This window comes from Sorghum bicolor, chromosome 3, assembly GCF_000003195.3.
Source record: "Sorghum bicolor cultivar BTx623 chromosome 3, Sorghum_bicolor_NCBIv3, whole genome shotgun sequence".
Taxonomy (NCBI): domain Eukaryota; kingdom Viridiplantae; phylum Streptophyta; class Magnoliopsida; order Poales; family Poaceae; genus Sorghum; species Sorghum bicolor.
This window is the reverse complement of record NC_012872.2, coordinates 9,297,926-9,319,761: the sequence shown is the minus strand read 5'-3', so window position 1 is coordinate 9,319,761 and position 21,836 is coordinate 9,297,926. Positions and strand designations below refer to the sequence as shown.

At 43.5% G+C, this 21,836-nt stretch overlaps 2 protein-coding genes across 4 annotated transcripts in view; one reads left to right on the top strand and one right to left on the bottom strand.

Moving 5' to 3' along the window:
* LOC8072354 (serine/threonine-protein kinase ATM) overlaps window positions 988-21,836 on the top strand; it is a 71,589-nt gene continuing 50,740 nt past the window's right edge. For all 3 annotated transcript variants that reach the window (XM_021456013.1, XM_021456012.1, XM_021456011.1), the window contains exons 1-25: window positions 988-1,220; window positions 1,302-1,416; window positions 1,533-1,676; window positions 2,538-2,699; window positions 2,778-2,973; window positions 3,356-3,512; window positions 3,617-3,747; window positions 3,820-3,907; window positions 4,084-4,187; window positions 4,876-4,974; window positions 5,889-5,945; window positions 6,231-6,306; window positions 7,443-7,526; window positions 8,218-8,259; window positions 8,388-8,458; window positions 9,785-9,833; window positions 10,474-10,545; window positions 17,825-17,962; window positions 18,059-18,151; window positions 18,855-19,042; window positions 19,587-20,193; window positions 20,277-20,342; window positions 20,458-20,622; window positions 20,934-21,059; window positions 21,411-21,538. In XM_021456013.1, coding sequence (XP_021311688.1) covers window positions 1,143-1,220; window positions 1,302-1,416; window positions 1,533-1,676; window positions 2,538-2,699; window positions 2,778-2,973; window positions 3,356-3,512; window positions 3,617-3,747; window positions 3,820-3,907; window positions 4,084-4,187; window positions 4,876-4,974; window positions 5,889-5,945; window positions 6,231-6,306; window positions 7,443-7,526; window positions 8,218-8,259; window positions 8,388-8,458; window positions 9,785-9,833; window positions 10,474-10,545; window positions 17,825-17,962; window positions 18,059-18,151; window positions 18,855-19,042; window positions 19,587-20,193; window positions 20,277-20,342; window positions 20,458-20,622; window positions 20,934-21,059; window positions 21,411-21,538 — 3,236 coding nt within the window. In that variant the 5' untranslated portion in view covers window positions 988-1,142. The remainder of the gene's footprint in view (window positions 1,221-1,301; window positions 1,417-1,532; window positions 1,677-2,537; window positions 2,700-2,777; window positions 2,974-3,355; window positions 3,513-3,616; window positions 3,748-3,819; window positions 3,908-4,083; window positions 4,188-4,875; window positions 4,975-5,888; window positions 5,946-6,230; window positions 6,307-7,442; window positions 7,527-8,217; window positions 8,260-8,387; window positions 8,459-9,784; window positions 9,834-10,473; window positions 10,546-17,824; window positions 17,963-18,058; window positions 18,152-18,854; window positions 19,043-19,586; window positions 20,194-20,276; window positions 20,343-20,457; window positions 20,623-20,933; window positions 21,060-21,410; window positions 21,539-21,836) is intronic.
* Window positions 13,976-15,311, bottom strand: LOC110433585 (translation initiation factor IF-2-like). The gene is made up of 2 exons (XM_021456016.1): window positions 14,601-15,311; window positions 13,976-14,367 (listed from the first exon to the last, which is right to left on the bottom strand). The coding sequence occupies exons 1-2, from the start codon at window positions 15,283-15,285 to the stop codon at window positions 14,333-14,335; spliced, it is 720 nt and encodes a 239-aa protein (XP_021311691.1). The 5' UTR covers window positions 15,286-15,311; the 3' UTR covers window positions 13,976-14,332.

Here is a 21,836-nt window from a genome sequence, read left to right as displayed (position 1 = left end):
CCTCCTCAACTATGGGACTGGACTATTTAACCCCCTCAACTTTGAAACCGGACGTTTTATCCCTAAACTTTTCAAAACCGTTCAAATAACCCCCTCAGGTGGCTTTAAACTGAATCTTTAAAAAATCATAGTAAATCATAGAAAAATCATAAACTAAAAAAAATCAAATTTTGTTGGACTCCACATAGGTAGATCTACCACAATAAATATATAATATGGCATACTAGTACAAAGTTTTTGTTTTAGATTTTACAGAAAATAATAAGACGATTTTGATCTATTATTTTCTGTAAAATCTACAACAAAAACTTTATACTAAAGTATGTCATATTATATATTCATGGTATGGATCTACTCATGTGGAGTCCAACAAATTTAATTTTTTTATTTAATAAATTTTCTATGATTTTTAAAGATTCAGTTAAAATAAATAAATAAAAAAGACAAAACCGCTGTCACCATAGCAAAATCATAGATACTGTAGCAAAACCATTGTCAAAAACCGTCTGAGGGGTTGTTTGGATGGTTTTGAAAAATTTAGAGAGTAAAATATCCTGTTTCAAAGTTGATGAGGTTAAGTAGTCCGCCTATAGTAGGGGTATGAAGTAGACTTTTTGATGAAAAAAAGTTGATATGTTGAAACGTCTATTTTTTACTTAGATGTCGATGAAACGTCTTTGTTTAGATGTAAAAAGATTTTGGATTTCGCTACTGTAGCATTTTTGTTTGTTTGTGGTAAATATTGTTCAATTATGGACTAACTAGGATTAAAAGATTCGTCTCGTGATTTACCGGTAAAGTGTGTAATTAGTTTTTATTTTTGTCATTATTTAATGCTTTGTCGAAAGATTCGATGTGACGACGAATCTTTAAAAAACTTTTTGGTTTAACGCGAAAGCAATCCCACTTTCCCGTCCAAAAAAAAAAATCCCACTTCTCCGTGTCCTTCACTTTCCCTTTTCTCGGCAGTTTCTCCACAGGTCGCCCAAAACCCCCACCAAAACCTCTCGCCCCTCCTCTCTCTCCCTTTCCGCCTCCGCCTCTGTTTCCATCCAGCTCTCGCCGCGCGGGTTCCCCGATGCCCTCGGCCCCCGCCGCGGTCTCCCCACCCCACAGAAACCCTAGCTCTGTTTCCCATATCGATGGCGGTCGTGGCGACCGCGCGCGACGTGGAAGAGGTCATCCAGAAGCTCCACTCTGATCGGGCCAGAGTCCGCGATGTGAGAACCCCACTCCTCACTCCGAAACGAACAAGTATTGCTGCCTGCTTGCTTCCTAACCAATTCCTTCGTGTACCACAGGAGGGGGTGAAGCTGCTGGGGACATGGCTGCAGGATGACCGCGCTGCGTCCTTCTGCCGCCTCCTCAGCCGCAACACTGCCAGGTTCAAGCCCGGCCACGGGAACCTTACCGGCGGTCAGTTCGTGCATTTGCCTTACCCCTCTCACCTGCATTTCCCCTACCCATTTCACATCATTGGCTGATGGTTTCACGATTTTGTTTTTGATGGTGCTGATGCTATTTGTTTGCAGCCACCACATGGCCGCTCCTTGTCCTGGCGCTCATCAACTGCGTCAAGGAGGACATCTCGGGTAAGAAGCGTGGTGCCACCAAGAGCGCTGCCGCCCGGATGTTCCGCGTTGCTGTCCAGTGCGCGGAGGACCTGAAGCTATCAGGTTGGCTCTGATTCGAAGGGCTTCTTGTATTGATCAGTTTGCTGTTGTCTTCTGTGCTATGCTGTGCTGTACTGTGATTGATAACTTGTGATGAGAATCTGAGCTGTATGTATCTGAGTACTGTAGAAATGAGGTGATAGTTTTATATATGATTTGTTTGCAATTTTCATTTCCTGCAACAAAACATGGAAAGTAAGGTGGCATGTCATTATCGTTTCAGAAGTTCAAATAGAAATTGTTTCTGGACCATGCTAGAGTGTTAGATACTCAGATGTTTTTGTTTTTACCATGTTATGCATAAATTTTAGAATTGGGCAGGTTGCCAATAACATTTCGTGCAATTTTCACGAAGAGAATGCAGTATTCTTTAGACAGTGTGTCCGGTAACGTTGCCCATTGTGTTCTTAGTGCTCTTATTAATAACAGAATTTGTAGTAGGCTGCTAGTTGTTAATACATTCTGATATTTATTTTCTCAACATCTGCTTGCTCATGTGAATTTTCAAACACTTTAAATTGTTTTATCATCTAACAGCAGAGTTGATTTTTGCGCAAATGACAAATGATTTTGGCAGTGTTGTATTCTGTGTAGTATTTGATGGAGTTGCCTTGAGATGATCCAATGTATATTTTTGCTAACACTGATCATTGCCTGGTTTAGAATGATGGTAATTTTCATAGTCTTTGCCTCTTTGGCATTTGTTGGGTTTGTGTGATTCAGCATTCTGGTATATATCCCCACTTTCTAGCAATATGTTTCTTTTTTACCCAGATGCCTGATGTGTGCACAATCAGTTTTTCAGTTGCTTTGAAGTGAAATATACTCTGCATGGCATTACAGAAATGGTACCTGTCTTTGCAGGGCATTCACTACTTTTGTTCTCTATTGCTAAGCAACTTTTCATTCATATATGGGAGGTCATAAAAGATGGCCCCAGCTTTCAGTTAGAGTACAGCATAATTCTTAGACAGCTTCTAAATGTGAAGGAGTACCGCTATCAGATGAAACCTCGGATATATAGCAGTGAGTTTTGTTATCAGAGGTTCTGTATTATCATATTGTAGCACCCATTTATTTTATATTTCCATGCATTCTCCTCAGATTTTGTATCACTCTACATGAAGAAGGTTGCTACTGGTTTTGATGCAAAATTCAGCAATCCGGCGAGCTCCAAGGATGAATCCTTCCGCTGTACATTGACACTTCATGTTCTACTTGAAAACCCACCGGGTGATTACCCCGATATTATGCGGGAGGAGGTTCTTAACGGATTTAGTGCAGTTTTCTTACATATTAGGCAAGTAGTCTGGCCCATGTTCTTTTGTCGCTTTTAGATCCCTTGACTTTATTGTCTCTTTTTAACTTCACTCAATTGTGAATTCCCATCTCGGTAAAAAGTAGGTTTTTTGTTTTAGAACTAGTGCAGTCAAACTTTTAGAACTTTGTCCACCATTGTATTTAAAATCATTTGGATTTGCCAATGAGAATTAGATTAACAACTTATCATAAAAAGTTATTTAAATTATAATATTTTATTTAAGTTCCTGTGTATATATATATATATATATATATATATATATATATATATATATATATATATATATATATATATATATATATATATATATATAATGGCAAATAATCCGACATGAATTGCTAATTTGACTCTGTGAAATCAGGGAGGAGGGAAAGCTGACTCGCAAACTTATGGAATGCATTAACACCTTTTTACTAAAGGATGGGCCAAACCTGGGATACAAATCTGTGAAGATCCATAATTCAGTTCAAGAGTTTATATTCCGTTGTTGGCTGGCAACTCATGATCAGGCCTTGAAGGTTCTGGTGACCTGACTTGCAGTTTTGTCACTTTATTTCTTTGTTTCTACAAAAAACTTCATTGCATTTTCTGCTTCATCTTTGAAAGCCGTTTTTGCTTCCAGAGTTTGTTCATAACCTATGCGAAAGTTCAGCTGAAGATTGCCAAGAATATTCCAGAGATTTTGGAAAAACTTGTAGACATCATCACTAAGGAACTAGACAAAAATGTTAACACCGGACCTGGTCTTCTATGGTAATGCAACTGTTGTTATTTAAAGTATTTTATGTTTTTGAGTTCTTAATTGATGAAATTCAATTACTACAGGTGTGAGGCACCACGAGATGAGAAAGCTGTGTCCTTAAGGTGCTTCCAAGAGGAATGGATGGATCTCTCTGCTACTGTTTTTTATCTGGTATTTGGATCCACCACCCAACTCACCTGCATATTACCCCCCTCCCACCCACACACACAAAAAAAAATGTTGTCACAGCCAGCAAGTTATGCAAGTACTCACTAATTAGATTTGCAGATCTTTTACTCAATACAATATATCCTTGCTCAGTTACAAATAACTTTACAAACATTTAGGCCTGCAAATGCACAACGAAGACAACAAACAGGGAGAAAAGGCTGAAGACAGAACACATTATGAACCTTATCGTTGATGGCCTTTTTAGAGGATCTTTGTTTTGGTAAGTTAATTATATATCATGCACACCCATTCAACTGAAAACTATTGGTCATTTGTGACAACTCTACACTTGTCCCAGGTTTGAAACCCTCTTCTGAGTTATGACTTATAAGTACATTGACCCAAGAGTCACCTGTTATTAATCTGTATCCTGTTTCCTGTACTTCTCCATGCCTTTAAATTTGCTTCCTAATTTGTGTGGTGACTGGTGACTATAGCTTCCTCTGACTAGAGTATGCAGTTTTCTCACATGCATCTGTATAAGCCAAATGCGATGTTACTCCCTCAGGAAGCTCATGCCAGTCTCTTCCCTGAAAAAAAATCTTGTCTTTTGTAAAGTCTTAATATTTCCATGTGTTACTGCCTGAACCCTCCTGACCTAAATCTTGGGTGCAATCTATTATGCTCTAATACATGTAAGGAGCCTGATATTCAGTATTTTGGGTATCTTTCATCATCCCATTTACACCCTTGCATCTAAATCTGCTGTCTCTTGGTCGGTCCATTTCTTCTTTTATTACTTCGATTCAGTGGCCCCACAATTGATAACCTTGCTGTTACATTGATATTTTATCTAGTAGAACTTATTATCAATAACATTCTTGGTGCAGAAGAAGTGAGAGTTCACAACTCTTCCATTTTATGCACATGTTATTAGCTTCTCTTTACATATATCTTTTCTCCCACAGGAGCGGTTCCATTTGTTTTCTGATTCACAAGTATGGATATCATATGGACAAATCTTTGCTAATTAGTTGGTTTGAAGCAAGTTGCAAAGCTTTGAGAAGGTAATTCTACTTTCATAGTTTTTTTGTATGTGATGATAACCCAAAGCTGGTAAATTGAATGCCTACTTTGATTCCTGCTGTCTGATGTCTCCTTGTCAAGTACTTCTGTTGTTACATTTTGTAGTTTTCAGAAGTATAGTGTACACAGTACACATTTAGCTTGTGTCCCTTATTTACATTCAATAACCATTTGTACCTCAACTTTTGGAAGACATAGTTAATACATAGTTAATTGCCGGTCCGAATATCATATTGTAATTGTGCTTAACACTGATATGCCAATAAGGTAAAGCGAATCACATGGTGGATATTGGTACCACAATGGTAGAGAGAAAAATATATCAACATATACTTATATGAATGAGTTTTATATAAATTGAAGCATGTGCATGTTATTTTCTCTATTATAAAGTGGGAGGAACGAGTTATGCTTGCGTTATTTCTGCTCAACACAGATGAAACATGCTAACTGAACCAACATTTCTAAATTTGAAACTAAAGAATGAATAACATTAGATGTCTCTTAAGTTTGAACTTTTACATGTTTTCATGTGTTACTTCTGCCTATGTCCACTAATATAAGGACTTGGGTTCAAAATTTGACTGCAAATATAAGGATTTCTGAGTATCTATTCAAGAACTAGCCAATCACAATCAGATCTGACCATAAATTGACCTGGGTGCTTTAATAAGGGGCATGAAAGACTTTCCCTACCTGCCTCCCCACCTAAAAAATCACAGAAGTCCGAGTCCTTATATTTGTTTTTCAGGGGGTGGGGTGTAGTACAGGTTCCTAGAAGTTGCTCATTTTACTCGTTTTCTTTCTTTATGGTGAAAGGTTCTCTATGATTTGGCTTGTAGTACTTCTGTGATGCAATATATATGATTCATTGACTGCTACTATGTTCACACAGTATCTTGAGCCATGCAAATGCCATACGATTTCAGGATTCACTACTCTGGCTTCTCAGGTTTGTTTGGTTCTACCAGTACTACATTTTGCCCCTTCTATTTTTTTTCTTTCTTCTCTCTCTGGGGTGGGTAGGGGTGTGGTGGTGGTGTTTATTTATGGCTTATAGCATCTGATACCATTGTATGTTGTTCAATGGACAAGGTTATCACAATTTACTGTTTACTTGAAGTGTAAATGGATACCAAGTAAAATGATATGGAGTTAACAATTACCCACTGCTGCATTTTTTTTTTACTTCTTTGACCTATCAGTATAGTTGCTAACTTGTCATTGCTCTTAACAGGACATTCACGGAGTTCTCCACAGTGCTCATTTTTAACAGTAGGGAGAAAGTACAATTTTGTTTAACAAAAGGCGAGGTTAAGTTTTCAAATCCATATTTTTATTTTCACGAACTTCAGGCTATTTTCTGCTTACCTTATTTTCTCCAAGCAAACCATTAATCAACTGGCTTCAGGATACAGCAGATCTATGTCTGTGTTATGCCCTCCCTTGACCACTTACTAATTTCTATATGCATGCCGTAGAAAAGTTTGGGCCTTTTTTTATACATTTTGTAAATTTCCAGTAAGGAGTTGGAATAAAAAGAGATTTAAAGGGTTGGAATATACCTAGAGATCTTTGTTTAGATAGGAGTGCTTGGAAAGCAGCTATCGATGTACCTGAACCGTGACTAGGGGCTCATGTTGGGTTTCAACTCTAGCCTACCCCAACTTGTTGTTGTTGTAAATTTCCAGTAAGATTGAGAGCATTCAGAAAGTGCCAAAGTGGTAATTTTCTTGGAATACCCTTCAAGTGATAACAGGACTGCACACAACTTTTTGAGGTTGATATGTCATTTGCCTATTGTGAAGTTCTATTTCTAGATGTGTAGTGGAAACTTCCATACCAGTTCTCGGAAGGACCAATGATTACATTAGAGGTGCTACTTTTGAAGTTTAAGTGATTGTCTGATACATTTCGAGTCACATGTACTAACCAGCTCACTCACACTACAGCTATCTATGTATCCCATTGCCTTTGATTCTAGATCTAGCTAAAAGAACGATTTTGGTTGCTTTGCTTGGCACCACTCCATGAAGAATATGGAGAATTTTGAAGGAACCTATTATACTTGGACAGTCAACAGACATAAATTTAGTCTGTATATACATGTCATGAATGGGGCTAGTCCTTTATTATATAACACTGCTTTCCAACTGCTTCATTTTAAATTTTGGACAACCATAGGGGCTCTAATTTAACATAATCACTCATAAAAACAACTTGTTTCCTGCTCTTCTTTGACTGTATTCTATATTTTGGGTGCACTCAGTATTGCAGCCACATCGAGCAGTACTGAGCAGGCTGTTGCTTATAGTTTTCAGCATGTTGAATCATGACATTATGTTTTATGACACCTCAATTCTTTTCCCAACCAAGTCTTGCCATTTTTGCAATCCATTGTGAATTTGAAGTTGATGATGTCGTCCAATAATTTACCTGTTTATTGCAGATGTCAATTGTTGAAGATGGTTGGCAAGCCATATGGAATTCCCTTGTTCATGCACTTCCATTGTTAAGCAGCATAGATCTAGTTGTGAGCACCAATAAATTACAGTATATGACCTTTTTCGTATATTGTTGCATTGCTTCTTTTTCTGTTGTATCATTACTTGTTCCAATGAAATGGTATCCAACTATTGGTTGGATGGTGTTTCTTGAATAATAATGAAACACTTATAAATTAAATTGGCCATTAAACAAAAGAGTTATCATTCTGTATTTACATCTTCCCAGTATCCACATTTTCAGGATTTTAGTTTCTCAAATGGAATGATGTCTTTGCCAGTTATTCTGGACTGATTGCTTGCATTATGCTTATGGTGTCTTATGAACTAGTGAAATGTCACAGTAATTGCTAGAATACAGTTAAATTTTTCACTGGATCTGTGTTTTATAGATTGGAATTCAGAACTTTGTTCAACTTTATTGTGAAAATTTGGCAACACTTTTATCATTGTAAACTTCATCTGGAGCTGCGATCTCAACCTGATTTATCCATGTCCAATCATATTGTTTTTTTGAAAGGACAAGTCAGGACCGCAATTGTTCTCTTAGTACCTTAATCATTTTATCTTCTTATAAGTGCTTATTTGACATGACATTTGAGAAATTAGACGATTTGAAAACTGTTTATATACCATCTTGCAAACATAACTCTTAACTCATTACATTATGTGGCACCTATCTAGTACCCTCTGATTGTGTAATGGTGTGCACTTTTGTAGGCTGATTCAGCTCTGATTTTGCTGGGTGGAATGATCGTGCGGGTGAGCTTCCCACCCTCTGTTTAGTCAGTTGCCAACTTATCATCCAGGATGAGCTCTAACTATTCCTGCGAGTAACTTATAGCTACCACTAGGTGTTTCTAATGTTTTCATTTTTTGTCTTCTTCCAGAACCAAGTTCATACACCATTTCTATCAGAGGATACATGGAACCTGCAAATATTTAAACAATTTCCATCGCCGTATGCTTTCTTCCTCTTCTTTTCGTAATTGTTGGTTTAAAAAGTGACTGTTTCTGCAATAGCTCTATTTTAGGTACTATTTTTGTTGGCACTTCCACTTCTTTTCTTACCTTCTCGTTGATTGAATTTGACGGTTCTTTTCTTATGAAATTGGTAGGGCTGAGCCCTACTGGAATATGAGAGATAACAATGATGTTGAAATACAACAAAGCTGAATGGACAAGCCAGAGGTTCTAAACATTAATAATCTGGCAAAAATAAATTGCAGATGTAGAGAATATCTTACCGCTATCTTAGGATGATCACTTATACATTTCTTCTGAGGAGTAGAAGTTTCTTTGTGTGGTCAGTTGTACATGGTATACAGGCTGCACCTATTTTTTAGTTTTCTAGATGATGACAGACAGAAAATGTAGCAGAAAGTTCCACTTGAATGCTACTGGCTTCTTTACTGAAACCTCTAAATGACTGCTTTATGTAGCTGTGAGGTTATGGAAAAGTTTCACCAATGAATTCAAAATTTTTGGCCCTGATAAACTGCACTGCAATTGGGGAGAAAATTGCTGAACATCTTATAAGATATACATTTTGTGACCATGAGTTTAGAGAAACAGTTTTGTGAGATTACTTCTTGTCTGCAATAGTAGTTAGTTCTTTGAATAAATGTTGTGCTGTAAAGATATTGGCTTATGTAGGTTATTGAATTATTTATGAAGTTATGTTTCATAAAGATTATTTATGTTTTGTAAGGATCATTTGAAATAGACAAATAGGCCATAGTTACTAGGGGTATGTGTATCTACTGAGTTGGGTTTATCTTTGGATTGAGAACATAAAGTAAACCTTACCAATTTATCAGCTATTTAGGTTCTTCAAGTCATCAGAGGCAAATTTTTTTTTTCTAGGAACTGGTGGAGAAATTTAATCTCAAAAACCTGAAACTGAAAGTTAAATTTATGGATTCAATGAAGTTCAAGGCTTTGAACCTACATTGAAATTGCAAACTTATTGCGAAGTGTTTGCTTGCACCAAGAACTGAATGGTTTGGTTGCAATTGGAAATAAATAACTCATTGAACATTGATTCCTTGCAACAGCGGAAGCCACCTTTGTGGCAGCGTAATAGATCCATCAATTCTTTTGTTATATATTCTGTGATATGTCTGACATCTTTGATTCGCCTTTCCTTCAGTACTTTACTGATCTGGATGTTTTTGCCTAGTCATTTGCAGTGTTCTTGCTAATACTGAGTTAAATTTTTAGAATTTCATTTCAGTTACCACAGAAGTTATGTTACAGTCTTTATTGCTCCTTGTTCTTCCTTCAGGTCTGCTCTGTATTTTGTTGCCTGTTACTTCTCAAGGATAGGCTTTCAGGTATGTTAGCTACCTTGTACTGCTTGGGCCTCTATAGTAGGGTGGCAAAGATTCTAGTACTTCTCGTAATGTTGTTTCAACTGTTCTTCTATTTTGAAAGTATAAGTACTCCTAAATCTTACTAGTCACCAGGACTGGACATAAAAGATAACACTTTGAGACCATTTTTCCAATCTTGTAGTTTGTGTTGGGAATAGTTTCAGTTGATTTGTTATTTAGTCAAATCTGCTATTACCAAATGGAAGTTTTATTGCTAGTTATTTTAGAGCTATCATGTCCACTTAGCTGCTTTCATAGTTATTGAACAATGCACATGCTGCCATTGTTATTATTTGCCTAATTTGTCCATGATCAAGCTTGAGAAAAAAGTTTAAACTTGTACTCTTGGTTTTTGTGTACTACTATGCTTAGCAGACTAAAAATCTTGAACTGATTGTTGAAATCAGTGCATATAAGATTTACTGTGGTAATGTGTATCAATGGAAACAACTGAAAGCAAAAAGCCAAACTAGTTCTGATTATCTGATCGCATTACCCTGCTCCAACTGCAGTCACTCATGGATTAGTTACTATTTATCTATTTTTTATTTCAAATATGCAAAAAGAATGATTTTTGGCTCTTTAATATCATACCCTGCAGGGTGACTTATCCAATTCTATCTTTGTTCGGAAGACTCTGTTAAGATCAACTTTGGAGTTAATTCATTCAAAGGTGATATTTTGATAATTTTCAAGCAACTTCCTTTGTTATTTTTTTGGTTCCAGATTTGATCAAGTATTCCGTGTGGTCTTCTGGTCTGGGGTGGTTTTTCACTTTGTAATAGGTGATTCAGGGAGTGTGTGAGTAGGGGCTTTTTGGCCCTTCTTAGAACCTTTATGTTGTATCTGGGTGCTCCACCCTCTTTTTTCTTCTTAATATATTGATACGCAGCTCTCCTGTGTGTTCGAGAAAAAAAAAGAAACGAGTTCATTATTTTGCTTCATATATGTTCTGTAGGTTCATGTTTCCGATGGTGGTATATAAATGAATTGATGTGCAATAGTGCTACATTTAGGCAAAAGATAAAACGGTGTATAGGCATAAGCATAATATTGTTTTTTTGAACATTTATGTACGGAGGTAAATTTTCTGAATCATTTTTAGTAGCTTCTGGATTGAAGATACCACGCAATTGTTTCTTTTTTTAACTTCTTTTTTTGTTTGAGATTTTTCTTTTCTTTCATTGGCATTAGGACCCAACCAATTCAAAAAGGAAGTCCTTTTTTCCGATCATTTTGAGTATCCCTTCTGGTGCTAGGAATATGTATTGTTCATACCATATGTTCATTGTTAGAGTTCTATTTTTCCATAACTGGGCTAACCCTAGAGGGTTAGGAATATAGTGTCATACACATGGGCCTCATGGGCCTAGCCTCATGGGCCTATACTCATATACTCTAACACCCCCCCGCAGTCTGAACTACCGTCGCAGCGGACTTAACAGACTGGACACGAAAGAAAAAAAGTACAACACATACAACACACGAGCCCCCCCCCAGACACAACTAGCCACTGGTGATGTCGAGGCTGGTGCGGAACTCGGTGAAGGTCGAGGACGGGAGACCCTGGTGAAGATGTCGGCGAACTGGGAGGTGGTCGGGACGTGAAGGACCCGAACATCGCCGACAGTGACCCGGTCCCGGACGAAGTGTAGGTCGATCTCCACGTGCTTGGTCCTCTGGTGTTGGACCGGGTTGGTGGAGAGGTACACCGCACTGACGTTGTCGCAGTAGACCAGTGCGCTCCGGGAGAGGGCTGTGGAGCTCGGCGAGGAGCTGCCGGAGCCAGGAAGCCTCAGCCACGCCGTTGGCGACAGCGCGGTACTCCGCCTCGGCACTGGAGCAGGAGACGACTGGCTGGCGCTTGGACGACCAAGACACCAGGTTGCCGCCTAAGAAGACGGCGTAGCCGGAGGTGGAGTGGCGGGTCCCAGTCGGCGTCAGTGTAGACGACGAGCTCGGTGGAGGGCGACCGTCGGTGAAGGAGAAGACCGAAGTCGACGGTGCCGCGGAGGTAGCGTAGGATCCGCTTGAGAGCGGTGAGGTGTGGCTCCCGGGGATCATGCATATGAAGACAGATCTGCTGAACTGCATAGGTGATATCCGGCCGGGTGAAGGTGAGGTACTGAAGTGCACCGGCAAGACTCCGATATGCAGTAGGATCTGTCACTGGTGTGCCCTCAGCCTCCGAGATCTTGCCCTGTGTGTCAACTGGGGTGGAGCAGGGCTTGTAGTCAGTCATCCCAGCTCTCTCCAGGATATTAAGAGTGTACTGCCGCTGGTGAAGGAGTAATCCAGCAGGGTGAGGCTCAACAGTGACCCCGAGGAAGTGATGTAGTGCACCCAGATCCTTCATAGCAAACTCCTGCTGAAGAGAGGCGATAATCCGCCGAAGGAGTGACTCAGTGGAGGCTGTGAGGACAATGTCATCAACATAGAGCAGCAGATATGCAGTCTCAGCTCCATGGTGAAAGATGAACAGAGAGGTATCTGACTTGGCCTCCACAAACCCCAGAGTCAGTAGAAAAGCAGCAAACCGATGGTTCCACGCCCGGGAGGCCTGCTTGAGGCCGTAGAGAGACTTGTTGAGCCGACACACCATGTCGGGACGAGAAGAGTCAACAAACCCCGCCGGCTGACTGCAGTAGACTGTCTCAGTAAGAACGCCATGGAGGAAGGCATTCTTGACGTCCAGCTGATGCACAGGCCACCCGCGCGTGAGAGCAAGCGAGAGCACCGTGCGGACGGTGGCCGGCTTCACCACCGGGCTGAAGGTCTCGTCGTAGTCGACACCGGGCCGCTGAGTGAAGCCCCGGAGAACCCAGCGAGCCTTGTACCGCTCAAGGGTGCCGTCAGCCCAGCGCTTGTGGGTCCAGATCCACTTGCCGGTGACGATGTTGGAGCCCGAGGGACGAGGGACCAGATCCCAGGTCTGGTTGGCGAGGAGGGCCGCGTACTCCTCTTCCATCGCTCGGCGCCAATGAGGGTCCAGCAAGGCCTCGCGGACGGAAGAGGGTACCGGTGAGACCTGCGAGTCCCCGGGCATCGCCGCAAGAGCTCAGGGCTGCAGGGTCCCAGCCGCGTGTCGCGTCACCATCGGGTGAACATGACGCGGGTGTCGGTGAAGGAGCGGAGGGTGGTACACCGGCGTCGCGACCTGGGAAGCTAGGTGCCTCGGCAGCGGGGTCGGTGTCGCCGGCGGGGAAGACGTCGCCGGTGGCGCAGGTGACCCTGGCGAAGAGGGAGCCACCCACGTCGGGAGCACGTCGCTGGTAGACACGCACCGGCTAGGCGAAGCGTGCCTGTGGGGACGGTGTCGGAGGTGCCGACCCGGGACCCGCGTCAGGCGCAGGGCCGGGCCGGAAGGTGACCCCTCGGGACCCGGGCAGGGTAGAGGCCCTGAAGTGTCACGGGTGCAGGAAACACCGGGAAAGGTGGCTCGACCACCGGGTCAGTAGGAAACAGAGGAGAGGTCAAGCTCTGAGGTGGAAGCAGGAGTGGTAGTGGCGGAAAAGGGAAACATCGACTCATCGAACACCACATGGCGAGATATGAGGACTCGACGAGAGGTAAGGTCGTAGCATCGGTACCCCTTGTGATCCGGGGAGTACCCAAGGAAGACATAGAGAGTCGAACGAGGAGCCAGCTTGTGAGGAGCAGTGGCGGTGGTGTTGGGGTAACACGCACACCCAAAGACTCGAAGGTGATCATAGCGAGGAGGGGTACCAAAGAGAGCGTGGTGTGGAGTGGGAGCTGGACAAGCAGCGGAAGGAAGGCGGTTAAGGAGGTAAGTGGAAGTGTGCAAGCTCTCGGCCCAGAAGCGAGCAGGAAGAGAGGCCTGGAGCAGGAGAGTGCGCACGGTGTCGGTGGTGCGAATCATGCGCTCAACCTTGCCGTTTTGAGAGGAGGTATACGGGCAAGACATCCGCAACTGGACACCGTGAGAGAGAAAGAAGGCACGGGAGGTGGAGTTGTCGAACTCCCGACCATTGTCACACTGGACAGCCTTGACAGTGAGGCCGAATTGTGTGGACACCCAAGCGAAAAAGTGGACAAGCGCGGGGAAAGCATCAGACTTTGCACGTAAAGGAAAAGTCCAGGAATAATGAGAATAATCATCCACCACCACAAGATAGTACTTGTATCCAGAAATACTGATGACAGGAGAGGTCCATAAGTCACAATGTACAAGGTAAAAAATGCGGGCCGCATGAGAAGAACTAGAAAAAGGAAGACGAACATGACGGCCCAGCTGGCACGCATGACACAAATGCTCATTGTGAGCCTGAGTACATCGAATATCGGAACTACGACTAAGCTGCATCAAAGCATCACGTCCAGGATGGCCGAGACGCCGGTGCCAAGTAGTGGAGGTAGTGGTGGCGAAGGCAGCTGACAAAACTGGCGAAGGAGGCGAGGCAGATGCCGGAAAGCGAAGAGTGTAAAGGGGCCCCGTGCTGTCACATCGGAGCAGAGGACGCCGGGAAGCCAAATCCTTCACAGTAAGACCAGAAGAGTCAAACTCCACAGAACAAGAATTGTTAGCTGTAAAACGACGAATAGAAAGAAGATTGTGAACCATAGAAGGAGCAACAAGAACATCAGGAAGACGAAAGGAACCATGGGGGCCGGCGGCACCCACAGAGGTGACAGGAAGACAAGACCCATTAGCGACCATAATGGACGAAGGGAGAGATGGAGAAGGATGGTGAACAGAAGAAAGTATACCGGGGTTAGGAGTGGTGTGGTAAGTAGCCCCAGAGTCGGCGACCCACTCCGGCCCAACTGGAGGTGTCGGGGCCATGGTGCTGAAGGAGTGCGCCAAGGCCGCCTGGTCCCAGCCGGCTGGCCCGGTGGGTGGCGTCCACGGGGTCACAGAGGGAAACCCCGGGGAAGCACCAACGAGCATGGTCGCCGGCGGGCGAGGCTCTCCACCGGGAGCCTGGAACGGCCACATGGAGATGCGCCCTGACCATGGGTTGTGGAAGGATGGCCAGGGTGCACCTCGTGGGGCCGGCGGCGTCGTGTTGCCACCGCGACCTCCTCCACGTCCCCCGCCACGGTGACGGCGGCCGCCACGGCCCCCCCCACCCTCGCTTGGCCCAGGGGGAAGAGGACCAAGGAGTGACGACTGTGGTGGCGGGGCAGGACGGGGCGGAGGAGTGGCAGCGAGAGCAGTCGAGGAGGACGAGGACCCCGGGGCGGAGGTGGACCCAGGCTGGAGGCCCTGAGTAAGCTCCTCCATGACAAGGTCGTCACGGACCTGCAAGAATGTGGGGAAGGGCCGCTGCCGGGTGATCCACGTCCGGAGGTAGGAGTAGCGGTCACTGAGCCCGCGGAGAACGTTGAGGACCAAGATACGGTCCTCCACGGGCCAGCCGAGGTCGCCAAAGGAGTCTGCCATGCTCTTCATCTGACAGCAGAACTCGCTGACGGAGAGGTCACCCTGGACGAAGGTGCGGAAGCTCGCGTCGAGCCGCAGAGCCCGGGCTTCGGCGTTGCCCAAGAACTGACCCTCGAGCGCCAGCCAGGCCCCGCGAGCGCTCGGAGTGTTGCGGACGAGGTCGTGGAGGTCCAGGGAGATCGTCCCCAGAATCCATGAGAGGATGATGCTGTCGAGGCACAGCCACGAGGGGGTCGGGACCGTGCCCGCGGCGTCGACGAGGACGTGGTCGTCGAGGGCGTAGCGGCGGAGGGTGAGGAGGACCAAGTCTCGCCAGCGAGCATAGGAGGGCGACTCGGGCTCGAGGACGACCGAAACGAGGAGGCGGATGTTCTGGACTCCCCCCACCTGTTAGCGAAGCTGGGTCACGAGCGGGTCAGCTGGGTCGTGCCAGAGGACCGCGGTGGTAGACGTGCGGTGACCCGCCGCAGTCCCCACCCCCGCCAAGCCAGAGGAGGTGGTCCCGCCGTCGTGGGAGGCAGGGGAGGCGAGGAGGTGCTCCGCGTCGGCAATCTGTTTCGCCAGTGCATCGCTCGCCTCTCGCTCGCGCTCCCAAGCGAGAGCGGCCTCCTGCAGACGGGCCTGCCCAGCCGCGTACTCCGCCCGGGCAGCGACAAGGGCGGTGGCGAGAGCGGAGGCGGGTCGCGTCGAGGTGCGCGGAGGGGGTGGTGGAGCAGGGAAAGTGTTGATGTCGGCCCTCGCGCCCACCACCACGTTGTTAGGTGTAGGATTCCATGGCGGCATGCCGAAGGGAAATGGAGGAGCCCCAACGCGTACGCCAGTGGCGTCAGAGGTGAGAGCGACGATGGTGTCCTCCACTGCAGGATCTTCAGAGGCCCCTGCGACTGGACGTGGGTGCAGGAGAGGGTCGGGCCGCAGGGGAGGGTCCGCCTGGTGCTGGTGCTCTCCGCCTCCTTCCAGGGCTGCGGCCATGAGGGAGGTTGCCGCGCCAGGAGCCGCGCCAGCACCCGCGCCTGGAGGACCCGCGCTGCCTCGCAGCGCCGTGAGGGAGGGCGCACCCGCGCCTGGAGGAGCCGCGAGGTAGGGCGCACCCGCGCCTGGAGGAGCCGCGAGGGACGGCGAGGGCGCTGCGAGGCCGGGAGGAGGCCATGCGCCGCCAGCAGCGTGTCCGCTCGCGCCCGCCCGAGGATGGCCGGCGGCGGCGCTGGACTGGGCCAGAGTCGCTGCGCGCGCCAGCTGTGCCCACGTCGGCTGGAGAGTGGGAAACTGTCCAAAATAGGTTGGGGAAGGTGGAGGGGGAGGAGGCCGGTCAGCCATGGACGCGCGGCGGCGGCCCAGAGGAGCTCACCGGCCGGCGGCGGCCCTGGAGGAGGCTAGGCGGCTGCCTGGCGGCTGACGGCTGGGAGGAAGGGGAAAGCTAGGCTGATACCATGTTAGAGTTCTATTTTTCCATAACTGGGCTAACCCTAGAGGGTTAGGAATATAGTGTCATACACATGGGCCTCATGGGCCTATACTCATATACTCTAACATTCATCAAAGACAAGTTCTAAACAAATGAGTCAGTTTCATTCTTTCCTTTTGATCTGAAATTGTGAAGCGTTCTTGGGGGGAAAAAATCTGAAATTGTGAAGCATTCTGTGCAGTTAGTCTTTTAAAGAAGGAACTACATATTTTACACAGTTACCCATTTGTGGTAGCTAATTCATGAAAGGGTAAAGGTCTTGAGGACTGGAATAAAGTTGAAGTTGCTCTCATTGGGGTTGGGTTCGATTCCAAACTCCAGGAAATTCGTGAAAGGGTGGTGGGCGGGCGGCGCTGGTGTGGAGGCAACGATAGCGTGCAGGGCGGGCAGTGCTGAAGAGTGGAAGAAGAGATAAGGCTGTCTGTTGGGGTCCACTGATGACCATGTGGTGTCCAAGGAACTAGTTAACGGTGACTGAGTTTATAGAAAAAATATTGACATCTACAATACCAAATAAATGCACTATCAAAACATATTTCATGGTGGATTTAATGAAACTATTTTGATGTTGTAGATTTTGGTGCATTTTTCTATGAACTTGGTCAAAGTCAGAGAAGTTAGACTTACGGCAAAACTAAAATCTCCTAAATTTGGGAACGGAGCATGTATATACTACCATGCTGCTTAAAGTTTAGGTATTGGAAGCCAGGAGTAGTTGATTTGTGAGTATGTTTCCAACTACCAAATCCTGGTGGCACCCTTACACACATGTGGGTCAATTTATTGGTAAAGAATGTTCCCTTGTATGTGTTTAGTTTTCTGATTAGGGCCTGCACATGTGTAGCGGAGAATGTGTGTTTGCATCTTTAATTGCCAAGAAAAAGTTTGCTATTTGGGTTAACATTAATAAAGAATAAAGGGGGTGAAATGGACTTCAGCTCACCTGACTCCATAGTGTATGTTGTTGCCTTTTGTGGTTATGCTGTGCACTGCTATGTCCATTGGTAAGCTTCATGTGGAATGGGTCATCCATTTTATTTCTTCCTTGAGATTTGCAAGCTGAATCACTGGTTTTTATGACAGGAATTCTCTCTTTTGAATGAACAAAATGTTGTTATCATTCCTGAAGCTATTTTCTCATTGTGTGCTGGTTTTTCATCATCAGCAATTAATTCATCGGATGTATTGCAACTGTTTGGTGATTGTAAAATTTATTCCAAGGTATATTGTTTTCGTTGTCACAAGATTTTACAGATTACAGAGAGTATTTCTGAACTTATGTATTTGTTCACTTAGTGCCAATTTGGTTTGTTTTAGATGTCTCTTGAGGATGATAACTGGGTTCTCAAAGATGAACTACCCTACTCTGTGGAAGCTTTATCAGAAATCACTCTGGATACTTGTACCAAGGTGCTTTACTTATTGTTCTCAGTTGCTCTGCTATTAGCTCTTGTGAATATTAAAAAACACTTTGCCTGGCAATATAATCTTTTATATTTTCCTCGTCTCTTCTTTGTTTGGTTTGAACCTGAGGTTGAAGCATTTTTTGACAACTAGGTCTTTCATGTTGTAACTAGAATATCCTTCATCACTGAAATGATATAAAGCCCTCCCACACATTGATGTAAAAGAAAGCATGGTTTGAGCAGCGTTGCCTTTTTTTTCTTTCTTTTTTTGCTGTACACGGTAAGAGCTGGACTATGGTACACTTAGGCACCACCTCCTCCACACAAAAGCTCATCAAACTTGGAACTCACCATGACACTTAACTAATGTACAATTTCCACTTTAGCACAGAAAGTAGTTTTTTAGAAGAGAGTTTCCTTTGGTGTTATAGAAAGCGACTGTAAGCAGTTTAATGAAAAAGACTTTATCAAACTTTTCAGTGTGCCTATTGGTGTCATACTGTCATTTGTTGCAAGCACCAGCATAGTGTTTGGTTCGATATGGGATGCTTTGTGTTTTGAATGGTTCAATAAAGTTTAGCGGTGGTTAAACCCATAGTTTGTTGTCTTAGTTAGACTTTGGTGGTCCTAGAGATTATTCTTGAAACATAATTTTTGTTTGACTTCTTCTATTGATAAAGTCACAGAAGACACTTTATTGGTTACAGGTTACCTCTCATAAATGCCACCGTATACATCTTCCTGGGACTATCCGGCAACCAATGCTCCTCGAGCTCATGGAATTCATCAAAGGATTTGTGGTCTCAAATGAGCAGTTTGAGAAAGTGGACTTGAATAATCTTGTTCTTGTTTGTTCTCTTCTATGCAATCTGATTCATTGTGCATTGTTGTCAAGGTATCTGTTTTATTTTCATCTCCTGGTCCGCTTTATATTTTAATATGTCAGTGGTACAACATTTACATCTCTAGGAAAAATTTGCACCCAATGAAATTAAGTACCATATTTTGATAATTTAGTTTTGCCTTGAGTTGACAGCAATAGGTTGTGTTCAAATTCATAAATTTTGCTGCAAGCGGGAGATAATTCATCCTTCCTCATTTTTCTATTCCTATGCATCTATTTCCCAAAGTTTTGGCCTAGGCTGGGTACAGTTCACATGGCTCTCAGCCTGGTTGACCGGGTTGTTCAATAGGCTGTTTTCCAGTGGTTCCATATAAAACTGGCATCCAGCCCATTTATTCCAGGTTCACATGCATGGCCAGTCTTTCTAGCAAATTAGATCAGTGCACAAATTGGTTCTTGTTTGACTACTGTCAGTCTGGTTTTATGGTTCAAGGTATAACTTGAGTGTCACGTAGTACCCGTGAGTCTTATAGTGGTTGTCTTTCAGTACGCCAAAGGCCTAACATCCTTCTGTTGTTCTGTGAGGTTTTCTCAGGTCTATGGAAGAAAAATCTTCACTTTTGCAAGAGGCAGTAGATTATATCACCAATATTTTAAAGCATATTGTGGCATTTGTTATGAAGAAGAATGATGGACTTTCTCATGGTCTTACTAACCTAAGTTCAGCATTGGATACAACGGGTTCTACTTTATCCTCGATCAAGAGCTTACTGTCTTCTCCAATATTTAATCTGTCAAGAGTTGATAATAGAGTTTGTTCTGTTGTTATCAAAAGCATTACTGAATTACTTGATGAACTCTTGGTGGCAATTTCTCAGCTGTTTTGTCAGATCTCTAGTTTAGTGAGCAATTTTGATGCAGAGAGTACTGGTAAAGTGCTACCAACATCCAGTGTCAATTCAGAGGACCTAAATCCTATTTTGGACTGTAAAAGTAGTGTTGCTGATATGGATCTCGATGTGATGGACTCTGGTGAATTAGATTCTGTCAAGGCTAGTGCTAGTGGAAGTATGGGTAACTTCTTACGACCTTTGGAGTGGAAGCTGGATCTAGTTTGCATTATTTCAACTTTTTTCTCAGTTTCATCACTTCATACATGGGAAATTTTGTACAGCTTGTTGGAGAAAGAAAATGATGTGAAGGTAAATTTTTTGATGATAGCTGCTTAATATTGTTTTTATTTTACTTCAAAGCTATCCTTGTAATACCTGGTTTCATTTTGCAGGTTCGTCAGGTCATCTTGCTTAACCTTTGCAGAAACATCTCAGCATCAAAAACTGTATCTTCAGTGGTACTCTGTGGCTCATATCTTTAATTAGACAAAATCAGTACTTATGCTGTTGGCTTATGTGTTTAATCCAATCAGGCATTTATGTGATTTTAACATGTTGACATCGATCATGCAGGTCCATCTTATAATTGATATGAGGGACAGAGGTGCAAGTTCATTACTTGGCCCTGCGGAGTGCTTAACTCATATACATGCTTTATTAAAAACATTGATAGCTATCCGCGATGGTGGGCAAAATGCTGATGGAAAGCCACCAGGACGCGAAGTGTTTTTCAGTGAGGTTGGTATTTACATATCTTACGCATGATATAATTTACTGTGTCTTGTGATATTTTATTTATACATTCAAGGTTTCAGTGACTGAATAAGAGACTTGTTTGGTGTGGTTTCTTTTTTTTATTGGTTGAACATTTTGATCTCAGAGTGAGACATTAGAAACCTAACTGTAACAGTTAATCATGTGATTAAATTGGCTGTCATTTCTTTAATCTTGAAATATTCACTGATCAAGGGAAGCACAATTATTTTGGTTGGCTTCTTACATGTTTTATCCTCCAACTGACTGATAGATATGTGTCCCACTATCTGCAGAACCAGGATATCATATTTGACTTGGTAAATAAGGCTACAGAGATAAATTCTGTAGATTGGTTTTCCCGCATCAAGCTCATTGATTGTGTCTCCTCCTTTGTTTGCCTGTTCCCTGATGTTGCCCAGGTGATTCTTATATCTTGCTTTTGTCAGGAGAACTGCCATTGAAATGTACTCCCTCCATTCCAAATTATAAGACATTCTAAGAATCTTGGAGAGTCAAAGAAACTCAAGTTTGACCAAAATTATAGAGAAAATTATGAAGATTTATGACATCAAATAAGTATCATATGAAAATATTATTAATGAGGAATTCAATGATACTTAGTTGACATCATAAATGTCATTATTTTATCATATAAATTTGGTCAAACTCGAGATGCTTTGACTCTTCAAGATTCTTGGAATGTCTTGTAATTTGGGATGGAGGGAGTACTCCATTACATCAGTAATTTAATATCATTTTTATAATTGCAGGGTTTGATCGGATGTTTGCTTGACATGCTGCATGATGCTGATTACCGTGTCAGGTTATATTTGGCTAGGCAAATCGTCGTGTTATTCCAAACATGGGAAGGGCACAATGAATTATTTAATGATGTTTGGTAGGTATTGACAACTATGATTTGATGGTTTTGTGTTTACTTTTAGAAGTGAATTTGTTGTTCATATGTGTAGAGAATCACCACACACCCTATGTGGGCAGGGAGCCTTTCATATATATAGCCAATAGGCATACATGGAGAGTACAAACATGGTAAGCTATTACCTGTACAAGGAAACTATCCTAGGCTATACATAGAAATAGCCTATCTAGGAAACTCTCTAATTGAGCCTAATTGATCCTGATATATACATATCCTAATACCCGCCCGCAGTCGTCGCGGAAGAGTCACAGGCGCA

Excerpts from the sequence above, each read along its gene's own strand:
- LOC110433585 (XM_021456016.1), bottom strand. The coding sequence starts at position 15,285 with ATGAAGAGCATGGCAGACTCCTTTGGCGACCTCGGCTGGCCCGTGGAG. Across the intron at positions 14,368-14,600 it reads CCACACCACTCCTAACCCCG|GATTTGGCTTCCCGGCGTCC; the intron begins GTATACTTTCTT and ends CTTACTGTGAAG.